This window comes from Bombus vosnesenskii, unplaced genomic scaffold, assembly GCF_011952255.1.
Source record: "Bombus vosnesenskii isolate JDL3184/JDL3185 unplaced genomic scaffold, Bvos_JDL3184-5_v1.1 scf7180000013263, whole genome shotgun sequence".
Taxonomy (NCBI): Eukaryota; Metazoa; Arthropoda; class Insecta; order Hymenoptera; family Apidae; genus Bombus; species Bombus vosnesenskii.
The window spans coordinates 3035728-3054002 of record NW_022882923.1 but is presented as its reverse complement, the minus strand read 5'-3'; the positions used below and the strand labels follow the sequence as shown (position 1 = coordinate 3054002).

General features: G+C 32.9%; 1 protein-coding gene across 6 annotated transcripts in view; it reads right to left on the bottom strand.

Annotated features, from left to right (window-relative positions):
- Window positions 1-18275, bottom strand: part of LOC117231735 (neurotrimin-like) — a 297752-nt gene that overhangs the window by 14295 nt on the left and 265182 nt on the right. For 5 of the 6 annotated variants that reach the window (XM_033490447.1, XM_033490464.1, XM_033490472.1 and 2 more), the window contains 3 exons: window positions 6194-6322; window positions 2381-2518; window positions 1102-1272 (listed from right to left, as the gene is read on the bottom strand). In XM_033490447.1, the coding sequence (XP_033346338.1) occupies window positions 1102-1272; window positions 2381-2518; window positions 6194-6322 (438 nt within the window). The remainder of the gene's footprint in view (window positions 1-1101; window positions 1273-2380; window positions 2519-6193; window positions 6323-18275) is intronic. The other variant, XM_033490456.1, reaches the window with a different exon arrangement.

Below are 18275 nucleotides of genomic sequence, written 5' to 3'. Positions count from 1 at the left end.
TTTCCGCCTACGTGACAATTTATATATATATAAACGATTTGTGTGTAAAACAACAATGAGATATTGAAAATATGTTTTCGTACATTTTCCTGCTTCAACAAAATATTCAGATTTTTATATGTACGAAATGAATACTGTTATATCGAACATTATGAAAGTTATTTTAAACAAGAACTTTTAAAATGAGAGAAAGACATTTCAGAACGATCTGTATTGAAAATATTGTCAACAAAAAAATAATTTCATCTGTTTCTCTTTTATTGGAATCCAATCTACATGTCTACATGTTTATATTCTATGCCTAAATATACATGCCTTTATGAAAAAAATTCGTACAAGTGCTCAACAGTACAGGAATGAATTTAACTTCTATACGAAATACGAAATATATTGGAAAACCGGGAAAATTCGAGAGTGAACTTCCACCGTGTTCATTTCGTAGCAACCGACCGTACGATATATCTCGTTAAACTTTTAATTTCAGCCAATTTATTCGTCCAAGGAGGTGGAAAAGCATATTCTCCCGGGATAAATATATCCTTCGTAGATTTAATCGCCAATTACGAATCACGTTGAAACGATAAGGACGCTTGACCTCGTCAAACGATCGATAGCTTTCGACTGTTAACGATAAGAGTTTTAGCGTAAAGTCCATTGGGAATCAATTGAGTACTTTATTATTGCAAGATGATATATAAAAGATGTTCTTTTCGTTTCCGAATATTTTGGTTTTCACACTTTTTATATGCAATATCGATGACATAATACACTATTCAATTATTATAGATGAAATATTTGAACGCAAATTTTATTTTATGCATTAAAATATGTTATTTTTATTGTAGGACAATCAAATACTTTTTTAATTTGTAAAAATAGGGTAATCGTTATTTGACACTACTTTATTTATCATCAGAAAATTTATATTATATAAGAAAGCAGTACAGACGATATTGAAGAATGCTAGTGCTTTTAAATTTTCTATACTACGATACCACATATTATACATAGTTCTCTGGTCAAAGGTTGAAACGCTTTCAGTCTATCTATATCTCCCAAAAATGGAAGGTAATACTGATAGAATTTCTGAAAAATGCTCACCATCCAATTTGATGTCACCGTCTGTTCCGCCAAGAGAATTTTGCGCCACGCATTTGTATGAACCAAAGTCCCTCGGGCCGACATTTCTAATCTTCAGCATCATGTACTTGTTGTAGCCGTTGTCGGTGGAAACCGCCTCATATTTATCGCCTACAATAGAATGGTAATTGCCTAGGCAAATAAAACCATATTCTTCCTACGTTGAAACAGTTTACAGTACGCGACAGAGCAAATACCATGGTAAATCAAACGACCTGAACTTGTGTGAATTTTTTAGTACTTTCAGTTTGAAACGTACGTTCAAACGTTCTATGGAATCTGTGATTCAACAAACACGCGTGTGTACATAGTTAGTTGAAAAACCAGAATAAATTGTAGTTCCTTACGTATTGTCAATAATTTCTTAAATCTTTAATTTAAAATTTTTGTAATTTCTTTCTCTATCGTTTGTATAGAATAAGAAAATGTGGGGGTTAATTGATTCTGTATTTCTTAGTATACGTATTATTCCATTTTTCACATCGCAGTTTTGCAAATACAAATTTTTCGAAAAAAATTGTACTTTGATTAAATTCTTGAATTATCATATATTTCAAGATATATGAACTTTTTATTCGTAAATATTAGGGTTCTAGCGAATGTTCGACTATTTTTTTTACGATAGAAAAAAACGTAACAATTGATATAAAAAGAAATATTTATATTATTCTTGAACTTATATGCTGAATATGATATCCTAGCATAAAAAAGAAAGTATTAATGATGCTATCAACAAAACTATATAAAAAGTTCTTTTGCAAGAACGTTACGTAGCAAGGTATTTCCTCAACTTTACTGTGAAGAGTTTACGGGAACATATTTCTGTCGTCGACATAACTTCCTTTTAAGGCTTCTACGCATGAGAGACGTTGTGATATAAAAAACAGCACATACGAGACATCTCAAGCAAATTCTCATAAGGCAGGCAACAATTACAATTTAAACAAAATCGTAAATAAATTCGAAGGCACTGATAAAATCTGAATAACATTCCATTTGAGTCAATTTTTAAAATATGTATATCAATGAATAATCTAATTTTTCTAATTTTAGATTTAATTTTAATAATAACGACCTCTAATTTATTTTAGAAATCGTATCGAACATATTTCGATTTACATCCACGTGAATAAATGTTTCCTTCTTAAATTTGTTCAATAAAATTAATATCTTTTTGTTTAGCAGATTACTACAATTGAGGCATATACATATATAATTACTATATTAAAGTTAAAATTACCAGAGACGATCATGTCACCGCGTTCGGTCGTCCAATAATTAATCGAGGTAGGGTAAGCTTCGGTGTGACATTCCAACGTGACATCTTGTCCAATATATGCCGCTTCCAGCTGGTTTGGTATCGAAAGCATAGGAGGAACTGTAAAGACAAAAACATTAACGTGATATATTTAATTTCTTTCTCTCTTTAATTGAAATAATATTTTCGCTTTTGAAACACTTTATTTTATCTCTTTTATGTCTAGCCCTTAGAAAAGACGAGATATATCTATATATTCTTTAAGTAATATAAAGAAACACCTGCAATCATACTTGTTTCTTTCTAATAGAGTCAGGTAGAATTAATATTTGTATTATAGAAATACATAATACAAGAAATATATAATTACATTTAAGTAATATAAGAATAAAATCAGTTTATTTGAAAGACATTGTTCTGTCTGAAGTTAAAAAGTACATTTTCAATCTAAATAATGAATTAAGGGAAATAATGATTATAAACACATTTTTAAATACTAGATTGCTTTTACTTCGTGTTATACTATGCAAGACGAATAAAAAGGAGGATAGAAATCAAATATTGTACTGAGCAATTAGTATAACGTTTTGTGTCATTCCTTTAGTATTTATTTACTCGTGAAGACATTTATTTCTAATCGGAATAATACGGGGATTGTTATGAAACCAAAAGAGCAGATATTTGAAATAGCTTGAGTCAATTTTCGGAATTAGAAGTGCTTTGAATTTCAGTAACCAAACTTTCTACGCCTTGTACTCTAGAAATTTGGAACTACATATTCGAACTGTGTAATCAAGTGCATTAGAACTCTCTCGCTCGTAACTCAATAAATCCTAGCAAATCTACCAACTTATTATAAATTTCGATAAAACATTGACTTTCCATTTGTTTAGCGCAAACATAAACCTTTGACTCTTCTGTAAAAAGTTAATAAATAAAACTGTAAAAAAGAAAGAAACACAAATAATTCCTTTCTCCTGTTCAATACAATCCTGCTCAATCTTCTATTTAATCATCTTCAAATTTTGTCTCTCCTACCAATCGGTTAAAAACGAGCAACATTGTCAAAGATAATTCGCAGCTATAAATTCCATAAAACCCTCTCAGAGGACTGAAAGCGTTACCAGCTCCCGCGGTTAAAGAACAGATGCTTATTTTCAACTGCTCTCGTCGGCGAGTGAAATTTTTCTACGGATCGCGGCTTCCCTTTATTCAACTCGACCGCCCTTTATGCGGTAAAAACGAATGCCTTGAGAGCACCGCGGTTGCCACCAGTTTCATAGACACCGCCTTTATGCCCTTTAATTTTCTCCATTTTTCCGCGGACTCTATAAAGTTTCCATGCACTTGAAACTTAAACAGAGCCACCACGATCCCGCCCAACGCAAGACTTTCCTTCGCGGAGGCGAAAACATTCCTCTGGAAAGTTTTTTAGTTATTATACGGTATAACAGGCGAAACCTTCGCCAGCCAAACGATCGATATAGATATATTCTGCCGCAATATCATGTCATACATAGTTCCGTCTTTTACGGACTAGCGTAAATCACGATTTACTACCTCGTACGCGGCGTACGCCGTGGGACGATATCATTGGCGGATCGTGTCCCATGTCCACTCTATATTCTTTCCCCTTGACGTTTTTGTTGAGTTATCGAGCTGATATTGGCCAGCCATTAGCTGATCAACCTGATCGCCAAAGATTTTCAAACAGCCATCGATCTAATTCTTTGGAAAAAGTCGCTGGAATTTTATTCCTTTGATGACGTTAATTGGATTGGTGAATTACGAGAATTCAAAGAATTTTGAGGACTACTTTTGAATTAAAGGAGCGAACAGAAATTTTTGTTGTTTGGAAACAGTTAAATAAGATACTAGCGTTGTGTAAAAATGTTATTTTTAAGCTGTAGATATTTATGGAGATATAATATGCAAAATATAATAGCTGCCGAAGGTTTCTGTAATTTTGTACCGAAATAGAAAATGAAAATTATATAAAAGCCTAATGTTCCATAAATTATACGTATTAGACAATAGACTTCCATTTTTACAAACCTTAGGTTAACAATATGATGATGTTACATTAATTTCGCAATACTATATAATCATAAATATCTGTAAGTCGCGATTGAAGTTATGAAAAATCTCAATCTCGATCTCATTATGTACATTTAACTATAATATAGTTTATGTTAATAGTTTGTTAATAATTGTTTGCTGTTAATAGTTGTATAGTTTATAATTTAATTTACTGCGCGGGTGAATTAGATTTCTACGAGTTGACAACTTTCACGACAGAGAACTTTCGAAATTATTAATACGAAATAAAAATCAAAATTCAATAAATCTATGTCGAATCCAATATCCTTACTATTAAACTATTACGTATACTCAAATCTAGTATTCCTAATATTACGGATACTATTAAGGATAAAAGATATTAAAAAATATAAAATATGATAAATAAGGAATAAAGTAGGAGAAAACAACTGAAAATTAATGTGACTTACTGTTAGAACTGTTTTTTACGTACGGTCTCATGTGCATTCGCGACCCTCCTGAAAACTTTCCGTTAGAAAACGATAACTCAAATTTCGTCGGGCGATTATTAACGCTCGTACTTATCCGTGCGGTAGAACGGAGACTAATGTGTCGGAAAAGACAGGGCGGAAACGCGTTTCGCACCCCAAAACTGGACAAACGTGACGCTCGAGAGGGAATAAACGAACCTGGGTACATCGTGCATATCTGGGTCAAGTGGGTGCTCGTAAATCGCTGGCTAAATGAGACGTTGAAAACCGACCTAATGCAACGGCGCTGGCCCGTACAACCACTCTTTATCGAGATATTGTGACTAGAATGCACCCTGTTACCGTTCTTCCTGCTTCATCAATCCATCGTTCCTGACTCGTTGCAATTGTGCTTTTGCTTTCAGCCCTATGCAATGTCTTTTTTCCATTTCATTGTGCCAAGCACCATCAATTCTGAGATTCTAATCTAATTTGCTAATGAGTGACATTACTCTATCAATTTATTTCTGGATATGATATATAGTATACACTATGTAATTTGAGAAATTGGTATATATGATTCTAAATGGTTAGAATTATTTAAATTGTTAACTTTATTCCAACGAATAATAATACTTGTTTCATTATATCAATATGTGAAACAGTTACGAAACATTACATATACATATACGTTAGCTCCTGTAATTCTTTCGGTATCAAAATTTGTATGAATTGAAATTCGACTTTAACTCCGAGAACAAATTACAACAATTTATTATACTTTTATTAAAGAGGTATTAAATGTCTCGTTTCGTATAGGCTTTGATAATGGCCTATAATCTTTTCGCTACAAATTTTGTAATTTTATTTTCAAGATTTTCATGAATTATATATTTACATTTTTTAAAATCGTTTTACACACACACCGGCGTATTCAATGAAATCTAACTGAAAGTCATTCTGCACGAGTAATTAAAAATATTTTGAATATTTTATAAAATATAATTTTCGAAAATTTAATTTTATTGCATGTAAAACATAACTGCAGGGTAAACAAATACATTTTTATACAGAAGATTTCAAGCGCTTTGTCAGGGATACAATTTTGAAGAGCTTCACTTCGAAAGAGAAGTATTTCCGTGTGATTGCAGTTCGTATAACGCGTTTACAAAATTTAACGATATAGTTTAGGATTAACGTGCGTATAAAGTAATCTAATAAACAAGCATGCCAGGTTACTGTTTGAGGGGTAGGTATATGGGAAAATATTTCAGTATATACTCACACTGCACACGAAGAGATATGCGTTGACTAACTCGCGGTGGAACGTCGTTCGAAGCGATGCACAAGTATGATCCCATATGCAATCGACTTATCTTCACAATATGCAGCACCTCGCCATTCACCACGTTTACTAAAACAGAAACGGAATAATGTTTCGTTAGAGTTCTGAGTATATAAATTGCCCAATTAATTCTCATTCTGTTGACACAGAAATTTACCAACGTATCTCAATAAAAACAATGTCCAATATTTAAAAGAGGAATTACGTGTTCTAGCAAAAAGATCGTCTACGTATTTAGTGTTTAAGTAGTTTAGAAGCTGCATTGATCAATTCCATAAATTAGAAAGCGAAAGAAAGAAAACTATATTGCAAACATCATTTTTTAAATTTACCTTAGAATTTTCTATTATTTATGTCACTTTTTCGTAACATATTAATTCATGGAAGTACCTAAACAATTTATTTTTCGAGAATGGAACGTTAGTCATGAATTGAAATCGAGAAAAAGTGGAATTGATTATTCGTAATAAAAATGAAACATAAATCTGTATCGTTTTAGTAGAAACATGATTAATTCTCCTCTAACGCGATATAATTTTGAGAAGAGCAGGATTGATAATCTTGGATGGATAAGTTTCTTCGAAGTCGAATCGTTGAAAATTCGGACGTAACACTATTTGCGGAGGAATCGAAGTTTCCAGGTAGAAAGTTCGGTGAAAAGTTCAGAAGGGGCGACCTACTTCGACGGTACCAAATTTATAAGTGCAAAAGGCATCGCAAAACCTCTGACGACTTCAGATGAGCTACTTCTCCGTTTCGAATACTTTTAATTTAGAATATTTTTAATTCTTGGTATTAAGAAAAGTTTTACGTTAAAATACACGACATGCTTTCTATGATTAAGAGATAACCTACGAAGATGGAAAACATAATGAGTTGAAAATACGTATAATGACGACAGTCGAACGAATTTGCATCGTAATTTTAGGCAGTGTTTTTACTGTATGAACAAAGCTTTAGATAAATTTATATTTAGAACGAAAAATCGTGGAGATTCGTGTCCTTGTATTTATTGTTGTAACTCATAACTCAACTTGAAACTCAATTACAAAATTTAAGGCAATTATCAAATTAATAAGTACAATAGACTAAAATGTTATGAGCAAAGCAGTACACACATTTTTCCAATGACAGAATTAGTGATATAAGCTAATTTCATTGCACTAAAACATTTTCAATAATTAGAATATCATAACATCAGACTAGCCGCGAATATTTATCTACATATTAGTATTTTCTTTCTCAACATTCATATATTTTTAAATTCGTATTATTCTGACACATTTAATATTTTCCATCGTAATCCATTATTACTTATTATTATATAAGAGATATCGTTTGGAACTTAATCTAGACAACTTTTTATAATTTGTGAACAATGCAACAATGCGAACGTTGTCCATTCAAGATTGAAAGTTTGACTCTCTAATGCATCTATAAGCCAACGGGCTCATTAATATCTGTCATAGAAAGTAATTATTTATTCCATCCTACATTCACCGCTTCCATTTCCGCGCTATACACCGCCATATAATTAAATTACGTTAAACGATTTATCATTCTGGCCAGTCGCACAAACCTGCAAAACTTCCACGTTCCACATTTTCCTGCAACTTTTAGCGTATTTTGCGGCCGTGCTCGGTCATCCGTTCTAACGAATTATGCACGCGAGCCAAAACGAGATTCTGCGCACTGTGTTACAAAATATGCCACCGGTTTCCGGTTTTACTTCACACTTATAAATATTCTATCAAAATGAAAGATTCCTAAATCCAGTAGGTATTCTTTTCAATTTGATACTTCTTTAGTTCGATATTGAGGTAACTTCAGAATACAATTTGAACGTTACTTAAGTTTTTACTTAATTAAATTATTGTTTAAAGTCAAATATGGAATTTTTCAAAAGCTTTTAAAGTAAAAGTGGAGTGAAAATCAGATTTACGTTACTAGAATAAAGAGATAAAATTCTTGTTTCTTTATCTACTTAGATACCTTAGTACGTTTGATTCCAACTAGAGATGTAAACATTGAAGGATTAAAAGTAGTGATAAAAGTAGATAAATTATTTTGCTGTTTAAATTTCTTCCAATATATTAATTTGTGTTTTATTCTGTACAACTCCTTATAACAACAAAATTATATCAATCATCCACACTATTTCTCGTTTCAGAAAGTTAACGTTGAAGCATCTGTGGTGTTGTGCTTTAAGTCTACACCATCTTTAACTTTTAATAACCTGAGAATCTTTTCAGTAACTATAATTCACTTTAGAATACTTTTGTAATGAAATGTTTTGGAACGAAAACTTTCGCTTCAAAGAGAAAAATATTATGAACTCTTTTGTAAATTCATTTATACAATAACCTCTTTTTTTACGCATACTTTTATACAAGAAATAGAACTATACAAGAAATAATTTCCACGTTATCAATATCACCGTAGCGTCACGATTGAAGTTCAAAGTGTTAATTTTTATTTTTAATAAATAACGATTACACACATTAGAACAAAATTATACAATAACAAGGAGAGAAATCAAAGAAGCAAGAACAGATGTCAAAATCCAGATACAAAAACCTATCTTCCTGTAAAAATAACATAAACACCATGGAATGTAATGAAACGCAGCCTGTTCCCGTAAATATGCGATCATAATGTCCGTAAGAAACGTAAAAGCAGACAACTGTTGCCACGTGTTCCAATAAGAGCGCGATAATAAAACGGCGTAGCTGCAGATCGCAATTTTTATACGCGAAATTATTGTGCAACATTCCTAGAATTCTTGCCAGACAGGGACAGAAGGCGCATTGGAGTAGATTCTGCGAGAGGTTTTAAACTGATCGCGAGTAAATGTTGAAGAGCGATGGAAAACCAATTGAACGTTTTTCACGATAAAGGTAAAAGCGCGTTGTATCAAGGGAAGGAAAGAATTGTTGCTACAATTCCCGGACAGTAATGTGGAGGTAATGGGACGCTGTAAGAACGTGGAGATTCCTCCGGTCGAATAATACCCTTCGATGTATCACGATCTTTGTTACGGCTCATGCACTCCCAGATAGATTGCTTGCTTTTCTGCCTTTCATTTGGCTCCGTGGTCCTCCGCGGGATAATTTCCATCGTTCTTCGTTACTTCTTAACGTACGCGTGCATCACTATTTCGAAATGTACTCTAAAATGGTCAATAATATGTGAACACTTGATTCTTTCTGGCACAATGTTATTTTGATTATAACGAAATTATAAATAGGAAGGCTTATGATGATTTTATTCTTTGTCAAAGATGTGGAGTATTATGATCAGACGAAATTTAATTTTGTATATCTAGCAGTCTAGTTATTATATTTGTTCACTTTTAAAAATCAATTTGATCGCGTCATATATGCTGTCACAAAAAGTAAAATCAATGTACTTTGACTTATTCGTAATTTTGTTACTAAAATACATACATCTCGTTAAGAGTAAGTAAATGTTTAGATACTTTTGAAGTATATAGATGTATAGCGTATTATCGCTAACCATACATTTTCTACAACTTCTACATGTAATTACAAACATACACCATCCCATCTTCCAATTCGATACAACCATTCAACCGCCTGATTGTGTCACATAATAAAGTTGTATTATTACCGTTTCTGCTATTATTTTCTTATCACATAGATAACACTTATTAACAACACTTCTCGTTTGCAACAAATTCTACAATACATTCCCTAATCCCCTAAACAGAAGAAAACACAGTGGTTATTCGCGCTAGCAGCAACCGCGTCCTCAATTGTACAAGCTTATCTCGCGTGACTCGAAACTCTTATCATCGCGAGGAAATATCGCAGCCGGTGAAGGTCGTTGAAAGGAAGGTAAGCTGTTCGCGGTATGGCACGGTAGGAGTGTAAGAAGATGGTGTGAATCGCTGCCGGCCAGACCGTGCCACACGCCAAACCTATCCATTGTTCCATAAACAATGCCTAGCTGCGAGAGATTCCAACCGGGCCAGGCCACTTCCGAGGGTTTTAATCAAGTAGTCCCGCAGATCCTGGCGTCAGAACTAACCCCGCTTACCTGTTTAGCGGGAATCCTTTAGAACTTTCGACTTAATGGGAAACCGCAATATGATACGGCTCGATGAAATTTCACCTCGAATTACGCTGAATCCAGTAAAGTATTGTGCAAACTTGTGGCCAATTATTTTTTAACAATCTCTGTATTGTTATTGCGGCATAACGATGTTTGTGATGTTCTTTTTGATTCTTTCAGACTATTTTATAAGTTAGAGATGGTCAGATTTACTGTTGTTATTCACATTAGTTGGGTGTTTTTTTGTCTAAATGTATTTAGATGATAAATCGACTGCAGATTTTTATGCATTTCTCAAAAAATATACGAAGTATAGTAGTCCTTATATAATATTTAGCGAGTAAAATAATATTTTACCTAGATTCCGTTGTTTTAATTATAGCAATAAGAAAGTGAATCTGTGTAAATGTCCAAATGACGAATGTGGCAAATTTTATGTAAAACGAAGGATCATGAATTTTCTATAAGATGAGGAATACAAATTTATTGAATTGATTGAATGCATTTATTGAGTTTGCATTCGTAGCATTTTATCCTGCATTCGTAAGTTATGGTAAAGAATAGAAGAAGAATTGTCTTAATAAAACGTAGAATAAAACTGATTGAATCTTGCAAGCATAGATTCAATTCTTCGGTGTAGGGAACTTCGACTTATCTTAAGCCAAACTATTTATTTAACTATTTATTTAGCACAGAACTAGTAATTTGATATAACAATCAACGTTCGTCTAAACATACATTTTGTAATTACCCTCAAACACCGTAGATTTCTAATTCTCTGCTCGTGGGGAAAATGTCGTAAAATTTTCACAAGAGTAAAACGCAAGCCAGACGATAAGGCAATGTCTTTCGGAACTCATCAGCCCGTTTGAATGTTAAACGACGCAGATAAGAGTGAACGCAAAAAGAACGGCGGAATAAATTAGCGGGCATTGAATGTCGATGCGCGGGGCGCACTTTGCATAACATTTTCCGCGTGCTCCTTAACAGCGTAAGAATAAGCAGACAGCTTACTCGAAGACGAAGTGGGGAAACGGCTACCTATTTGGGAATTAGTACGTGATGTATTCCGCCCCATAAGCGGCGGCATGGACGTCGATATTTCATCCCACCCTCCTTCAACCCCCTTAAGTGGCCTTTTTCGCGTTATTACCGCCAGATAACCCAGCTACATTCATCCTCCAGCGAAATCCTCCAGCTACCATCATTGCAGCTAATGCCTCTGCATGTGTTCCTAGTAGAAACAGACGGATTTCGGTCTGTATCGTTTCGTAATCGTTTGGATAATTCTAAGTAGCGATGGAACCTATGATTACATTTACTCGAGAAATCGTGTACGAAATTGTGCCAGATAACACTGTGAGGTTTACAGTTAATTGGTGTTCGTGTGTGATAAAAGCGTAAAATAGTTACAGAGTAATTATTTCGTAAAATAGAATGTAGAATTATCTCCGCATTATTTCAAAGTTCAATAGAATTAGTTTTGCCTCGCTAAAAATTTTATAAGAATATTTGCAGAGTATATAGAAATTGTTTTTTATTCCAATGTAACTAAAGTGCTGTTTTTTCTTCTTTGTAAATATTATTACAAATTTGTAACACAGAATTCAAAACGCCGTCTCTAAAAATAATTTGTAACAAGAAAATATATAAGAATGAGAATAAGGAAATAACAGTACGAAGAGATAAAATGTATTCTGTGATAGAATACCATAAGAAGTATAATAATTAATATTTCTTAATTTTGGAATATTATAATGGAATAGTAGATTCCTCATTCATTTTCATTCTTTATCTGTTTTTTTGTGTGTAAACTTTATGAATGTTTCTTCACAATGCTAGTGGAATTTCAAAATATATACATATAAAAGTTTTTCGTAATAATTCCTCAAATACTTTTGTGAATAATTGTATGTATATTTATATGTGAAGCATATAGCTTCTTTCATAATGAGAGACGTAATTAGAATTTCGATTTAAAAAATCTTACCTCTTATTGCATTTCCAGGAAAGTAATTTCAATAAATTGACGAAATGTAAGCTTCAATTAATTTTTCGTAAGATTCCCGAAATTCTGAATTCCTCTGTTAGAATAAAGTCCGTTACGCGTACTTATTTACCAGCAAGAAACAAAGCTAAGAAACAGTGCCTTTGGGACCTTGAATATTGTACACTTTCCTAGTTTCACTCTCTTTATGCGACTGCGAAAGCTCATTTTTTAAGGTTGGCTTCTCCTCGGCGTTAATAAATAAATACAGCAAGTCCAAACAATTTTCTACTAACTGACAGGAAAAGAATTTTTCCTGCTTTCTAAACATAAAGAATTACTTGTTTAAAAATTGTTTACTATCTGTTTCTACTGTTTTAATTTTAATGAAACAACTAGATGTGGATATTTGTGTAAATTCATTTTCTTACGAATAAAATTGAAATGGGATCTAGATAAAGAATAGTTTTACCTATTAAACATTATAAAAGGTAATATACTTTGTATATTTATATATTTTTGTATATTATGTGCATTCTGTGGATATTTTCATCTGCAAATTTTCTCATAAATACATAAAAATCGGAAGTTTGCACATAATCTTCTATATAAAAATAAAAATTTTTTACAGTAAGTGCTCAAATACTTTCGCAAGCTTATGCTATTTTTAAACGGCGCTGTACATTTAGATATATGTAAATACAAAACGTTAGAATAAGGATATCTTATTTCACTTGCGAACTTTCTATTAACCAGCAAATCCACGTTCGCCAACTTTTGTAAATGTAGCTCTGGGAGAAATTGAAATCCTTATATCAGTAGTGTGATTCAATAAAGAAGAACGTTTATAGCGGCAAAGCAGCGTTGCTCGCAATAACAATTTGCCTAACGCGGGGAAAATTATTTCGCCTCGTTCGAGAAGGACGTTATGAAAACGGATATCGAAGAAATGGAAGCGTACGATGCGTAAAGGTTAGAAAACACTGGTAATCAATGTCAGCATAATGCAGGTGAACGGGTGCAAGTCGAGCGACTGGCTTCTTTGCGCTCCTCTTTGTCTACAATCTCCTTCGGGCGCTCTTTCTCGTCGGTAGTTTACCGGAAATTGTACAGGACGTAGCAAAAATCGCGACATCGACGAAAAGAGAACTTTAAAGGGAATACCTGGTCTAAGTGTAAGTGTAAAATATCAAACGCCGTTCAAAATATTACACAGACGATATTATCTCTAAATATTTCTTAACTATTCTGGAAATATTTTCCTTCCTCTCTAGAAAAAATACATTATCGTTTTGTATTATCAAGTATCGTTTTTACTATCGAGATTGTAAATTAAAATTATATCAAGATTATGTCAATTATTTTTGGATCTTTATGAAATCGTTTAAAAAGGAAGAAGCACAAATTCGTATGCGTACCGTAAACGATAGCAATAAAGTACAAATTAAAAATATTCAATGTACGTATTATTACAATTATATATAAAGAAACAAAAATAACAAAACAATGAAATAAATGATCAATTTACTGGAAAATAAAATATTAAAGAAACGTGTGGTTTTATTAACTATCTGAATTTTTTATCGAGTCTACTCAAGTAAAGAAATAAATAAAAAAATATATGAATATAAAACGTTCATATTCTTAATAATTTGCATTATTCCACTTCATATTCATGGAGAATAACAGAGTTACCGAGACAATTTTTGATGTAGCCTGTATGTACAGGGTCAAAGTAACACGAGGCGACCGGAAAATCGGAACCTAAGAACGAATTCCTGTCCCGGAAGGGAAGATAGAAGAGAGAATGGGTCGCGTGGTGGATATCGATATAGGCAGCGCGGAAAATCGAATCTACGGTGTACTCGTTTTACGCGCAACCCCGGCATCAAACGACGAGGAAAACTGGCGGCAAAACTGTACCGACGTCGATCCTCGTAGCGCCAAGACGAGCTTATCTTGTTGCCGTTTGAGGTTCCTTTGTATTTTCGAAGCCACCAAGACCACGTCGTTGTACCAAGTGCAACTTCGTGAACAATATTGTCCAGGAAATTTTGCGTTTCAACTTCTAAAGGAATAGATTCCAATTGTTCTTCGAGCCCCATTCATTCACATTTCTTTCATCGAAATTGCCCAACCCTTAGATCGATAGGACTAGACAGGACCATCGGTGAAAAATTTAATGATGAAAAATGGTGTGAAATTTTTCAACAAATTTTTTAACGAATCATGTCTGTATCTTTTCATTCGATTTTAAAATTGAATATAAAATTTCGTCACTCTTCTAAACATTTAAAAAATATTAGTAACATTTTTCTGTATAATCTTCAATTTCTTTATGACTGTTTGTATGACGTATAATCCTTTTGGATTTTCTACTGAAAGAAAGTTTTTAGTTTGAAGCGTAATCATGTTGCGTCTTACGTTTCATTATCTGATTTCACTCGTAAAATGGAATTTCTTGTCTTAAAGTGGGTTTTGAAGGTTTCCTGCTTCATTATGTTCTGCGAAAAACTTTCATTGGATTGAATTTTAAAAGGAGAAATAATATTAAAAACGAAAATATAACGTATCCTGTTTTTTCCTTTTTATCATTCATATATTACACGTGGGAAATTATGAATGGAGAGATACGATACAATCGTGTTTTTGTTTTCATAAAACATCAGCGTTAATTTTGTCAAAACTTCCTAGTTCTAATTTGCTGAATCCAGTGTTAATTTTTTTTAAGATCAGTTGTTCAATTAATTCGTTTCTAATTCTCTATCGCAAGATTAAAAGAACAAGTTGAAAAATTGAAGTTCCATCATTAAATATTCATCAAACGTTTCTACAACAGTTCCTCATCTTCGCAATTAATTTCTATCAAAGTCAAGATAAACATTACAGGAACAAACCACTGGTTGTATTCTGAACGCAGGAACGAACGTTTCGTTATCTCATTTCCAACGTTGCTACTTCAATTCGAAATTCCACTATCCCTTTTTATTTCTACTTTCTTGCTTTTTTCTTCGTCTCTTATCAACTTTCTGGACAATCGGTTGGAACCAGGGAACTAGATCCTTCCTTCTGCTGCCCACAGGTGTCTCGATCCCATTCTTTAAAAGTATCTCTGTAGACGCGCGTACGTTTTACAAAATTCGATTTCCTCTTTCATTTCTCTTGAACGTTCTCCTTCACTCTTTTGGACACGGCCTGAACGAGAAAATAGCATTGGTAGTGCATCTACACACGTACGAAACACTCAAACTATTCCAACACCATAAATTGACTCCTAATCTTTGCTTTGAAGTGGATATAGTTGTTTCGTAGAATTGTTTTTCTTAATGTAATCGGATTGCGTAGCATTAACCGTTTTTCACAATTTATACGAATTTAGATGTGTAAAATTGCATTAGAAATAAAGATTTTATATGAAACTGTTAAAAGCAAAATATTAAATACTATTTAAAATAAAGAAAATTCGTTATTACTGATGAATTAAAATGTGTGAATATGTACGCAGTATTATTATGTAGTATATTTTTTATTTTGTTCGAATGATATAAATCAAGACATATAAGACCTATAATATTTAAATAAAATATAATATTTTAACTTCATCTTATGATATTTGAACAAAAATATTCTATGAAAAATAAAATGTGAAAAATAAAATTCAACTCTGTAATAAATAGGAGATATTCTATTGCCCTCAATTATGAAAAACAGTTCCTGCATTAGCAATCCAACGAAATTGTTCTGAAAGGCCCATAACTAATCAGTTGGAACACGTGAAATGCGCTCCAGTACTCATGAAAATGCCGATCAATTCACAAAGCTCGTTGAGCCATCAACGGCTGATGAGACGATATCATTCGACGATCCTGTACCGAAGGTTATCCTTGGACGCATCTGTCGCTATATGAGGAGCATGTCATTCGATAGAAGCGTCAGATTATCGCTGTAATTGGACAAAATATCACGGTTGTGAATACGGCATACATTCAAACCAGCTGGCTACTAACTGATGTGTTGCCCTTTGGGATTCGAGAACCATTCTCTAACACCATTGCCGTCTCTCGTCTGATGGTTTCCACGCATCTTCTACCCACGATTAAAGTGTAGTCCCGCCCGGACAATTTCTGTTACATCCTGGTCGTCAGTGTATTCGACGTGTTCAAAGTGAACAATTAAGGAGCTCGAACATTTTATAATCAATGATCATTTCATAAGTAATTTCATTCAGAAGATTATTACATGATATAGGAATAATACTTTCGATTCGTGGATTTCTTCAATGAAGTACTGTTCTCTGTTATTCAAAATCATATTGTTTTTAACCTTATTTCAATTGAAATATTTAATCTCACTTTAAAGTATTTATTTGAAAAGAAATACGAAACTTAAAACGATTAAAACAATTAATTTGCTTTGAATATTTCGCTTTATCACATGTTTTTCCGTGCAATGAGCATTCACCTTTAAAACTGTTTTATATCCTCCCATGACATATTTGTAACTTTGGTTCTTCTAAACCGATTATCTGGAAAACCGTTTATCGAAACGGATTTGTCTCCCTATTCGTTCGGATAATCGACGTTTTATTCTGCCCAGGAATTTAAATTTCATTCGAATAATAGTGTCAAATATAAACGAAAAATTTCCATAGACAACATACGAGATGAATCACGCAACTGAAACCACTTCGATAACTTTGTAATAACTTTTGTGAAAGGTAAATGAATAAATGCTGTATGATTGAACCATACTGTACTATCGAATTTTGTTCACATTGCTTGTCACTTTTCCAAATTTCTCGAATATCTTGAATTTTTTTAATGGAAGTTAAAATTTTGTTCACGAAGAAAACTGTGCAGAATATTAAAACAAAACGATGTATATTTAAATGGTGATTAAGCGAATTTTTAAAAAATTCTATCGTGATCTCTTTTATTAAAGACTCATTACCTTTAATTTATAGCTTGAAAATTCGAAACACTGTGGCCATGTTAAAGATAATTTCTACAAAATATATCATAAATTGTATCACATTTTTTGACAGGACCCAATCAAGTCATAATTCTTAAAATTAGAATAAGACACAAAAATTTCGTTCGTCTCCATATCTCCAAGAGCGAATTGTAGAGTGCTACACTAAGGACATAATACATTACCCTGTAATGCAATAAACATTCAACCATTAAATGTAAAACCCACCATAAGAAAAAATTTAAAAAGTAATAAATCAATACATATAAAAAGTATCTTGGCAACGATATTTTTCGTATGAAGGTAAGACGAGTCATTAAAATAAATTGCGACACTCACACAATACGCAACTCGCGATACGTATATCTTCGTGTGAAACCGGCCTTAAGTTACTTAGAATACTCGAAATTATACAATATAACCCCATTTAACTTTTCATTTTCTTGTATCTCCAACAAGCAAATTGCGTATTCTTACGTATTTATAGAAAATTTGTAAGCGGAAAATGTATAGAGTGTACTCGTCATAATATGTAGTAGACAAGTAAAACAATCGTCTACTACATTCTAGTATCTCTTAATGATATTCAAAAAGATATGAATTTGTATAAACATCAGTATACTAATAAATTATGCAAGTTGTTAACGCCATTATAAATAACGCAAAAAAGACTCAGGTAAACTATAAAACTGAATAAAACATTTCCATCGACCAACTTCCTAATAACTTTTTTCAAGAGCATTCACCAACCACGTTTAACAGACTTCATCCTGTACACTGCATCCAATCGAAAGTTCATTCTTCGAGGAACGATAAACGTTAAACAAAATTCGCAACTACACTTGCTCGTTCCCTTCGAATTACATTAATCCCCCGTGTGAATCGGTAATGGCCGTTGAACAGGCGATGATATAATGCAACGGAGCATTTTTATCCAGGGCCGCAACGATTCGACGCATACATATTTATTAGTGACAGTTTATACGGTGG